At 60.1% G+C, this 10,864-nt stretch overlaps 1 protein-coding gene across 3 annotated transcripts; it reads left to right on the top strand.

The window, feature by feature from the left end:
- The first annotated feature begins 402 nt into the window (after positions 1–402).
- ENGASE (endo-beta-N-acetylglucosaminidase) lies at positions 403–9,790 on the top strand. 3 transcript variants are annotated; one of them, XM_081027786.1, is made up of 14 exons: positions 403–666; positions 2,176–2,243; positions 2,410–2,611; positions 3,520–3,668; positions 4,086–4,243; positions 4,810–4,958; positions 5,290–5,455; positions 6,421–6,524; positions 6,812–6,920; positions 7,139–7,329; positions 7,834–7,982; positions 8,535–8,643; positions 8,979–9,093; positions 9,244–9,790. In XM_081027786.1, the coding sequence occupies exons 1-14, from the start codon at positions 545–547 to the stop codon at positions 9,670–9,672; spliced, it is 2,220 nt and encodes a 739-aa protein (XP_080883912.1). In that variant the 5' UTR covers positions 403–544; the 3' UTR covers positions 9,673–9,790. The 3 variants fall into 3 exon arrangements, with proteins under 3 accessions (XP_080883912.1, XP_080883914.1, XP_080883913.1); XM_081027788.1 differs by having other exon boundaries at positions 525–666; positions 4,086–4,112; XM_081027787.1 differs by having other exon boundaries at positions 632–808.
- Positions 9,791–10,864: the final 1,074 nt, after the last annotated feature.

Consider the following 10,864-nt stretch of genomic DNA (forward strand, 5'->3'; position numbering starts at 1 on the left):
TTATGACATGTCTGGTTCCTTCGCTGACTAGAGTAGAACAAAGTCTTTAACACTTGTCCAGACTTACACCTAAATGAAAATTATGGTTTCGCCGTTTTCTGAAAATTACCTGTGAATGGGGGTTAGACGAACTGAGTTCAGATCTCACTCCTACAGCTCACTGCCTCTGTGACCCGCGAGAGATGACTTCCCTGAAAAAGGAGGCCACTGTGGACGCGAGAACTGCCCGGGGAGGGGCGGTGCGCACCCCGGGCCCAGGCCCCGCCCAGGCCCCGCCCCGGCCCCGCCCCGACCCCGCCCAGGCCCCGCCCAGGCCCCTGCCGCTCTCCGCGGCCCCGCCCCTCGCCCTGGCCCCGCCCTCTGGCTACAAAGTCCTGGCGGCGGGGACAGCAGCCCAGAGCCTCAGCCGGGAGGTGGCCGGCACCCAGTCGGGCCCGGGCCTCCGTGCCGCGCAGTCCCCATTGGCAGGCGGGCGGCAGCGGAGGCGGGCCCTGGTCTGCGATTGGCGGCGGCGGGCGGTGGGTGGCGGCCGCGTGGCTGTGTCATGGAGGCGCCGGGAGTCCCCGAGCCGGGAGGCGCTACCCAGGCGGCGGCGCTCCTGCAGGAGCTGCCGCTGCGGGCGCCCGCGACCCCAGACGAGCAGCGGGAGCGGCGGGCGCGGAGGAGGTGCGCGGAAGGCCGGGTGGGCTGGCCCGGCGGCCCTGCCCCCGCGGCGGTGGGTGGTGCCAACCGCTCCTGGCCGGGGTCACCCAAAGGACCCGAGCCTGGCATTTGTAATTGATCGGGGGACGCCGCGGCTGTACTTAGGGTAACGGACGTCCATGCTGCACAGCGAGGGGTGGCGGCTGCAGCGGGGCCTTGGAACCGGGTCCTCAGGAAGGAGGAAGGTTTCAGCGGGGGGGAATGGGGGGAAGGGATTTCAGTGGGAGGGAACAGAACTGACAAAGGCACAGAGGCACGAGAGGGTGACCAGGCCCCTCTGGGCCCCCGCTGCTTCCTTGTTGGGGCATTTGCTCGCCTGGGGGGGAAGTTAGGCGCGCAGATGTGGCTGCCTCCTGGAAACAGCATCTGTAGCCTTGTTTTTTCCCCCAATTTTCTTTCTCTTTTTTTTAAGGAGGGCGCAGCTCACAGTGGCCCATGTGGGGATCGAGCCGGCAACCTTGGTGTTATTAACACCGTGCTCTAACCAACTGAGCCAATTGGCCACCCCATCTGTAGCTTTGTTTTTAAACCCAAAGGAGAGAGACTGGGGGTGTTTCAGACTGGACATCTGTGGAAAGCTAATGGTCGCGGGCCGGTGGGGAAGAGGAGGGCAGTGGACCTTCAAAAAGGAGCATTTCGGTGGCATTGCCACTTGAATCTGTCTCATTCCTTCCACCCACCCCTATAGTTCTTGGGGTCCCCTTAAGCCTGGGTCAGTATTCAGGCATGGCAGATCCTAAAGAGGGAGCTTTACCCGCAAAAATGGAAAATGGAAGCGGGGTGTTGGCAGATGATACGCCCGTTGACAAAGAAGTGCCTCGGATTTTGGTAGATTTAGAGAATTTCAACTTTGAAGCCCATGGCCAATAAATAAATGGCAGCTGCAGTATCCTCTCATTGCTCTAAAAATAATAGTTTTTGAAAAGAAAGCTGTTTTAATTTATTCATCCAGGGTTTTCCGGCTTAATGTCCCAAAGCTGTTCTTCTCTCCATAACAACCCTCCATGACAACCCTATATTACACCCCATAACAGTCCTCCCATGGGGAGTTAGGATTCCGCAGAACATACTTAGGGAAACGTGGCCTGCAGGGAAAGCTTGGCCGCTGTTCTCTTAGGCCCTTAACCTTTCTAGTTTTTCAGTTTTCCTGGTTCCTTGGCTATAGCAAAACCTGTGAGATAGCTATAGCTTTGGTCTCTGCAGGGTGATATTGGGGTGTCTGTTTTAGAGGGTGAGGGGCTCATTCACAACAAGCAGTAGTGGTTGCATGTCTGTCCAAGCCCAGGCTGAGCCTGCTGCTAACACAGGCTGCTGTATTCAATTTGATGCTCGTGTCCAGGGTTTGCATTAAAAAATGTAAGCCAGAGAATCTCCCCCACTACATGTCTAGATGGGGCCCGGTCCATTTGCTTCTAAGTGTTTTTTTTTTTTTTTTATGTAGAAAAAAAACTTTAAAACTCCCTCTTTGCTTAGAATTGAAGAGGAGCAGGAAGCTACAGTCTTTCGTGAAGTGGTCAGTTTCACCCCGGACCCAATGCCAGGTAAGGAGGTCCGAGGAGGTGCTAAACGTCGTGTCCACACCCACTCTTTGGGCTTCCGGGCTGTCTGCCCACTCCCCGGTTCAAGTTCCCTCTCAGTGATTGTCAGAACGTCATCAATAACCCCATACTTGCCATTGCTTCCTCACCGTGTCCCTCCTCTGACCAGTCAGATACTATGACAAGGACACCACCAGCCCCATCAGCTTTTACTTGTCATCCCTGGAGGAACTCTTGGCGTGGACACCCGACGTGGATGACGGCTTTAACGTGGCCTTGGCGCCCCCCGAGTGTCGGCAGCCCCCTCTGAGCAGCCGGAGGCCCCGGACCTTGCTGTGTCATGACATGATGGGCGGGTACCTGGATGACAAGTGAGGACATTGCCTGCGTTTATTTTCTGCTTGTTTTCCTTTGATGGATGGTCTGGAGGGCAGGGAGGGTGCCTGCTGTGTGGCAGAAAGCACTGGCGTGGGAGTCAGGAGACCTGCGTGAGCCTAGAGTGCCACCAGTGGGAGAGGAGATGAGGCCTCCCTCAGTGTTCATCTGTAAGAAGAGGCGCTGGGTAGGCGGAGCCACGCCTGTCGGCTCTGAGACCATCTGAGGCCCAGCACTGCCTGCACCTGAGTCTGGCCAGGTGGTGAGGGCACAGCAGCAGGGCACTCTCCTCCCCCATTTCTTGGCTTCACCTTCCTCAGCTGAGCTCCGATTCCATCTGGTCCGCTGGCTCTGGCCTCGAATGCTCCGAGGTACTACATGCCCCTCCCATTCCCAACAAGGGACATTTCCCCCCCAGAGTTACTGCAGGATGAGCTCACCGATCTTAACGGTCCTTACGGCAATCTTGCACATGACGGTTGATGGGAAGGCTTGAGTCAGAGCTGGCCGTCCAGGTGCAGACAGGCAGGTGACGAAATCTTACATGCAGGTGCCTTACATGCAAGGAGACTGCTGGAGGAACTGCTTATCTTGGAACAGAGTTGGAGCGTTTGCATGAGTCCTTCTGCTTTTCTTTCCTTCCGTGGTCCTTGGTCATCGAGGCTAAAAACACCCCGTCTATCGGATCTGAGAGCAAATGCCTGCATGGCCTGCGGACAGCGTTTCCCTTAAGACTAACCGTCTTGGCATCAGGACGGTGGCACAGTCCTGCCCCTTTGCCGCAGTATCTGTGCAGTGCCTGGTACACGGCAGGCTTCTGCAGAGCTTGCTCTCTCTCCACCTGGATGTCGCTGTGTCTTTATTCTGCTTCCTGGGTCCTGACTGGTTCTGTTTCTCTGCCCAGGTTTATTCAGGGCTCAGCGGCGCAGAACCCCTACTCCTTCTACCACTGGCAGTATATTGACATCTTCGTGTACTTCAGCCATCACACGGTCACCATCCCCCCGGTGGGCTGGACCAATGCTGCCCACAGGCACGGGGTCTGCGTGCTGGGTAAGAGCCAAAGACGGGACTCGCACTCCGCCAGCCTCCTCCGCGATGACAGGGCTGGGCTGGGCTTCTAGTGAGTAGCGCGCCTCGCCTGGGGGCTGCCTGATAGGTTAGGACAGCTGGAGGCTGACTTATTCCGGAAAGGATAGTCAGTGTCTTCAGTTTTGCAGGCCCCGGGGTCGCTATTAGGACAGCTCAGCCACAGGTGGCTAAGCCCGGGGTCCAGCAGTACTTCCCAAGTGTTCACCTGCGTGGGGATCCTTGGTTGGCTTGTTTAACCCCCACGGCTGGGCCCCACCCCGAGGGTATCTGACTCACAGCCAAGAATTTGAGTGTCTAACAGGTATGTAGGCCATACAAGGCTGCTGGTGCAGCAACCACCAGTTCCCACGCCTGACCCACTTCTCTCCTGACCTGCAGGCACTTTCATCACCGAGTGGCAAGAAGGTGGGCAGCTGTGCGAAGCCTTCCTGGCTGGGGATGAGCGCTCGTACCGGGCAGTGGCGGACCAGCTGGTCCTGATCGCCCAGTTTTTCCGTTTCGATGGCTGGCTGATCAACATCGAGAACTCTCTGAGTGTGAGCATGGCCCTTCGCTTGGCGCTGGTCCAGCCCAGCCCCTGCTGCCGCGTGCTGTCCGTTCACTGTGTCCTCAGTCTCCCCTCGGCGCGCTCCCAGACCGGCCCGTGATGGTGGCAGGAGCCCCTGCTCGCCTTCAGTGAGGCAGCTCTGATCCCCGTTACTCGGCAGCGACGACACGGGGCCTTGCCCCAGCGCTGTGTCCGGGAAGCCTGCACGGCTGAGCTTGGCTTCTCCAGCTTCGTCATGGTGACACACGCCCCCTCCTCCGTCTCTGCTTGGTTCGGGCTGCATGTGCGGCTTCCTTTTGAGACTCTCCCGTCTCATGGCGTTTTCTCTTTTCCTGACTGCTGTGTCCGTGTCCTTCCTGCTTCAGATGAAGGAAAGTTGGACATCTGGCTGGACCCTCCCCTCGGCAACTGTGGGGCTGACTGGCTTCCCGGACCGTGGCAGTTTTGGGGGACCTGGCTGCTCCTGGGATTGTGTCCTGTCTGTCCTGCGCTAGGCATGTCTCAGGACAGACATTTCTGGGCCTCACTGGGTCTTGTGTTTGTCCCTCTCCCCAGCTGGCCGCAGTGGGGAACATGCCCCACTTCCTCCGGTACCTGACCACTCAGCTGCATCAGCAGGTCCCTGGGAGCTTGGTGCTCTGGTACGACAGCGTGGTGAGCAGTGGGCAGCTCAAATGGCAGAATGAGCTAAACGAACACAATAGGTGAGCCTGCAGGATGGCGGCCCTGGCTCTGTGTCTCTCCTGGTGGGCGGCGTTGTGCAAATGACTACCTGGGGTAAAGAGGGAGAGGGCAGCGTCGTCTCGTAACCTGGTGCTCAGCAGGCAGAATTAGCGCCTGGCCACCTGGTGCTGTGCCGGGGGCTGTAGGCCACGCTTGTGGGCTCGGCCCCAGTTCTTTGGGAGACTCTGCTCTGGGTCCTGGAGGCAGCCCACAGTCTGGGTTGTGTGTGGACGTGGGTCCTGGCAGGGGAAGAGGACTGAGACTGCAGGACAAGCACCCTGGTCCTTCACCCCGGCCTTTGCCATCCTGCAGGGTCTTCTTTGATTCCTGTGACGGGTTCTTCACCAACTATAACTGGCAGGAAGAGCATCTGGAGCGAATGCAGGGCCAGGCCGGGGAGCGCCAGACCGATGTCTACGTGGGAGTGGACGTGTTTGCCCGAGGAAACGTCGTCGGGGGCCGATTTGACACCAACAAGGTGGGTGGTGGCACTGGAGCCCAGGGGTGGGGACAGTGGCCTGCGTGCCTTCCGTGGGGCTTAGATTTCTTGTGGACTTTTCATTCCCGTCTCACTTTGAGGAAAAGAGAGGCAGCAGTTTATTTTCCTAGAGTGGGGAAACTGAGGCACCCAGAAACTTCAGTGACCTGCCCAAGGCCCAGCTATGCCCTAAAATCCTAACTTCCACCCATGTCTACGGTCAGATGGTGCTTTTCATACAGGTGTCGATGGACAAAGGCACCTGAGCCCACTGCGGTCTCACCTCTAGCTAGCTTCTGTGTCCTTTCAGACGACATACTTTGAAGGACGCTAAGCTAGCGTCTTAAACCTCGGTGGACTTGGGGATGCTGGAGTCATGCAGCAGGGCTTCCTTTCACAGGCAGCTCTGGGCTAAGGACCCAGGTGATAAACCCACATTTTGGGAGCTGCTGGTTTACTAACTAGTGAGGTTTTCTGGCAAGGCCAGTCATGTCGGCTGTGAGGAAAGAGAAGAGGGGCTACGGGGCTAATTACCTGCTGTGGGATAAGGAGGGAGTCACCTTGTCTCCTGGGCTGTCGGTCCTGCCCCCCGACCCCTGCCAGGCGCCACAGGGACAGTCTCATTAATTAAGCTTAAGTGATTAAATTAATCCAATAACTGAAGATTCTCTCCAACCCTGTGAGTCTGGTAACAGAACAGGGTGCGGTGGTGCGGTGTGGGGAGAAGGAGCAACTACAGTGAGGGGGGTGTAGCTGTGAGTGCCCCACCCGCAGACCCCTGCCCACAGTAGCACCCACTTCCGGTCGTCTGTGGGACTACGGGGATGAACCCGAAAGCCTTGTGTGGAGCTGGGAGGGAGAGAGTGCAGCCCCCGCCTTTCCTGGCCGTCCCCGGGAGAGCCTACCTGTCTGGACACTGGTTGTGGCCTGACGCGCCCAGCATGTCCCTGCTGCTGTGTCTCTAGTCTCTGGAGCTGATCCGAAAGCACGGGTTCTCGGCGGCCCTGTTTGCTCCAGGCTGGGTGTACGAGTGTTTGGAGAAGACGGATTTCTTCCAGAACCAGGACAAGTGAGTCCTGCCCGACCCAAGGCTTAGCGGGCGCTGATGGCAGCCAGGGGTCTCTGGGGACTTCTCGAGGCAGCTCAGGCCTGGCTCTCTCGGGGCTGGTCAATGCAGGACGGGTGGCCCTGCCGCCCAGGCTGCTTCAGGGGCCAGGGTCTCCGAGGGACCACTTCCGGCAGATGTGCGCCTCCCACATGCCCGTGTTGGGGGATGCGGGCCAGCCCGAGTCACAGGGCGCGAGCTGAGGGGAGGCGCCCCTTTACTCTAGACTTAAACTGCTGGTTTCTCCGCAGGTTCTGGAGTCTGCTGGCTCGCTACCTGCCCACCCATAGCATCTGCTCCTTGCCCTTTGTCACTTCTTTCTGCATGGGCATGGGGGCTCGAAGAGTCTGCTATGGCCAGGTGTGTGGGCCACCGCGCTGGATGACCACGGGCAGTGGGGTTCCTTCCTGTGACAAAGGGGCAGCCTTTTCTCCGTGTCTTGGGGGCGCCTCCTGGGAGGGGCGGGACTGGCCTTGGGGCTTGTGAAGGGGATGATGGCCGCTCTGTTCTTTCTGCCACATCTGTGCACACACAGCTCTGCCCGCCCGCTGTCCCTCCAATGCTGCCTTTTCCTCTAGGAGGAGGCGGTGGGGCCCTGGTACCACCCAAGTGCCCAGGAAATCCAGCCCCTGTTTGGAGAGCACAGACTGGAAGGGGACGGAGGGGGCTGGGTGAAGACGCTCAGCTGCCTGGCAGACGCCTGGAATGGGGGCAGCTCCCTGCTCATCCGGGGGGTGATTCCGCCTGAGGTCGGAGAGGTGGCTGTGAGGTAGGTGAGTGAGTGGGAGGAGATGTGGGGATCACCAGCTTCTCCCGTTATCCGTGTGGATGGCATAACCGGGCAGGTGGGCGGCGGAGGCTGGAATGAGGCCAGAGGCCAGAACCAAGGTGTGTCCCACTGTGGCGAAAACACAGCACACAGTTTACCACCGTAAACAGTTTTCAGTGTAGTGCGGCAGTGTAAACTGGATGCACACTGGTGGGGACCCAATCTCCAGATCTGTCGTCTTGCAAAACTGGAACTGTCCCCACTGCACGGTTCCCACCCCTCCCCCAGGCCTGGCCTCCACACTCCACTTTCTGTTCCTGAGACTTTGGCTGCTTCAGATGCCTCTTGTCTGTAGGATTGCAGAACAGGGACGTTTCAGCCACAGAGGACCTGGTTTTGGGGGAAGGGCATCCCCAGGGTGGGACTCTGGCCCCTGAGCTCCCTGGAGGGAGAGGTAGGTGACGTGCAGCTCAGGCCACTCATCATAGGCCCTTCCTCCTCCAGGTTATTCTCCCTGCAGGTCCCAGTGCCACCCAAAGTCTTCCTGTCCATGGTGTATAAGCTCGAAGGGCCTTCAAATGTCAGGGTGGCTTTGGAGCTCACCACAGGGGATGCAGGCAGCTGTCACGTCGGTGGCATCTGGCCGTTGGATGGTGAGGGGATGGGGTTGGCTCCTGCCTCTCTTTGCAGGTCTCCCCCCCTTCTCGGGACAGCTCGGGGAAGAGGGGCCCAGAAGGTGCACGGGGTGTGCGGGAAGCTGGCGTCAGCAGTGTCAGGCCATCCTGCCTGCTGTGACGGTGCCACTGTGGCCCAGCTGCGGGCAGGGAGCTTCACCCCTCAGCCGAACCCTCTGGCCCACGGCCCCGGTCGGGCAGCACGGCCTGCTGTGTGGGGCTGGACGTGTGCTGCAGAGACTTGGGGAGCGGCCTCCTGCCAGCTGTGACAACAGAGGGAGGACATGGCACGGCCTCCTGCCAGCTGTGACAACAGAGGGAGGACATGGCACGGGCTGGGGAGAAGCCAGGAGAGGAGGCCACGGCCAGTCCCAAGCATCCATCTGCATACCTGCCTGCTCTCCACCCTGTTCTCCTTTCCGAGGCCTCAGCCTGTCCCGGGGCCACACATGCCTGGGGCTCCCCTGCTCTGACACCTTCCGGTGCCATTTCCTGTGGGTTCTCTCTCAAGTTCTGTGTCTCCTCCCCCAGCAGAAACAAGCTCCAGGCACAACCCCCGACCCCTCCGGGTGCCCCCCACCAAGCTGGCCAGATGGGTGGGCCGCTGTGGCCAGCAGCTCAGTGGGGGCTGGGTCCAGCGGTAAGTCCCTCTCCTTCCTGTTAACTCCCCCGCAGGGCATGACCACACTGGTGGGGACTTGAGGAGTGAGGGGTCCTGGGTTGAGAAACCCGAGAACTAAAGGGATGGAGGGGCACTGGAGTGACCACCTGCATTTCAGGCAGCCCCCCAACAAGCCCAGGACACTCACAGGAAGTGGTCTGGTCACGCCATAGCTCTGGGGTTCCCCACTGCCCACAGGGTCCACTTTGGGCTGGGTCTCCCTTCCCGCCGTGGCGGGGCCTCTGCACAGCCAGCCTGGAAGGCTCTGAGCTGAGCCAGCTTCCTTGTGACCAGCCTCTGTTTCCCTCTGTCAGCTGCTATGAAGTGAACCTGCGTGGCTGCCTCCTGGGGGACCTGCTAGTTAGCTTCTCACGGCCTGCAGGCAGCCAGGAGGAGGAGAACTTCATCTGTCGCCTTGGAGAGATCCAGGTGAGGCGGGCTCAGCTGAGCGCCCACCTCCTGTCTCCTCTGGTTCAGGGCGTTGGCGTGGAGGGCCCCGGGCCGGGGACGTGCAGGGGCGCCCCCTCAGCCCCCGCCCCCCGTGGGCTCCTCAGCTGCATGCCTTCTCTCTCCTTCCAGGTGGTGGACGCTAAGAGCTTGCTGGCCCCTCTGCCCCAGGTGCAGGCCATCTCTCTGTCCCATGTCCGCTGGCAGCCAGCGGCCTCTTTGGCCTCTTCCGGGGAGGGGCCCCCTGCTGGGCTCCGGCTCAGCTGTACTCTGCACTGGTCCTTCCCTCTGTCCCACGTCCGATGCTTCCGGCTCCACTGCTGCCCAGGGACTGGAGGTGGTCCTCTCGGCAAGGGGCCACTGGGGCCAGAGAAGCCCAAGCTCCTGGGCCTGGCTTTTGTCAACCAGTACAGGATCGTGGACCTGGCAGTGGCTGCCGCGGGGCCTGGCCAGGGTGGCCGTGTGGAGTTCCTGGTGGAGCCTGTCCCCAGGGAGGGGTTCCTGGTGCCGCAGGCCGAGTGGGGCAGGGCGGCTGTGCAGTACTCCATGCTCAGCACGTGAGCGAACATTAAAGCAGTCTCCCGCCTCACGGCTACGGCTTCTTCCGCAATGGGGCCAGGAAGTGTGGGGGCAGTGGCGGGAGACCCCAGGGCCCCAGAAGGCTGTGTGCTGTGGCTTTCGTGGGGGGCATTCGTGACAGCAAAGCTGAGAAGTCAGTGTGCTGGGCTGACCCGAGGTGCATGGACCCCGTTTTTGCCTAATCCCTCTATAGTACACACTTCCCAGGGGACCGGGAAAGGATTTGGGATAGTCCAGAAAATTCCATGAAGGGTATTTCCTAATAGGCTGAGAGACGCTTATGCTGAGAATGGTGACCTTTTACCCCTGCAGATGGGACAATTAGAAACGAGCTTACACTGTGGCACGAAGGCTGGGAGCAGGCCCTAACGATGTTTTGAGGGTGCAGACTGTGCTAGCAGAGGCTGCAATGGGGAGTGGGGGTGGGTGGGCGCGGAACGGTGGGCGCCTGCAGGGTCCCTGGCGATGGTGCCTGGGGATTAGTCTGTGTCCCCTTGGGAGTGGGAACCCAGGGCCAGGCCGGCCCAGTTTGCATCTCCACCTGGAGGGTGGGTCACTGCTGTCCAGACCACCTTGTGTTGTGGCTTTCCCAATTTACTGTTCCAAGCCGGAACCATTTCTGGAACATTCCCACTGGCCTGTGTCCTGCTACTTCTCTCTAGGGTCGTAGTTACGGGGCGAAGTTTGCGCGGGGCAGCCTGGGCTCCTTGGCTCCGCCTCTGCTCCGGGAGCGAGCATCCAGGCTTGGGCTGTAGGAGGCCCAACAGGGCCCAGCCCAGCCCACGGCCTTCGTGTGGGAACTCTGGGCCCACTGTTCCTTCCCACCGCCCCGCTCAGCCTTTCCCAGGGCACCTTGAGTCCTTCCCACCGCCCCGCTCAGCCTTTCCCAGGGCCAGGCACCTTGAGTAGGTATTCCAAGGGACAGCCCTCTCCACTGCCGTCATCTTCCTCTCTCGCTTCCTTCTCTCCTGGCACCTTCCTCTCCCCGTTGGGTGTGCTGAGGCCAGCCAGGGGCTCTGCCCAGGGAGGAGGGGCCTAAGTGAGCCGGATGTGACGTCTGCAGCCACACAGCTGGGCCACTGAGGTGGTTCTCTGGGCTGGGGTCTCCACCTTGGGTAATCCTGCTTCTCTCCAGTGCCGAGAGGGGTCTGTTGTGACCCTCTGACGGGGTCCA

The sequence above is a fragment of the Rhinolophus hipposideros genome (genome assembly GCF_964194185.1).
Source record: "Rhinolophus hipposideros genome assembly, chromosome: 20".
NCBI lineage: Eukaryota > Metazoa > Chordata > Mammalia > Chiroptera > Rhinolophidae > Rhinolophus > Rhinolophus hipposideros.

Excerpts from the sequence above, each read along its gene's own strand:
- ENGASE (XM_081027786.1), top strand. The coding sequence starts at position 545 with ATGGAGGCGCCGGGAGTCCCCGAGCCGGGAGGCGCTACCCAGGCGGCG. Across the intron at positions 2,244-2,409 it reads CACCCCGGACCCAATGCCAG|TCAGATACTATGACAAGGAC; the intron begins GTAAGGAGGTCC and ends TCCTCTGACCAG. Across the intron at positions 4,244-4,809 it reads ACATCGAGAACTCTCTGAGT|CTGGCCGCAGTGGGGAACAT; the intron begins GTGAGCATGGCC and ends CCCTCTCCCCAG.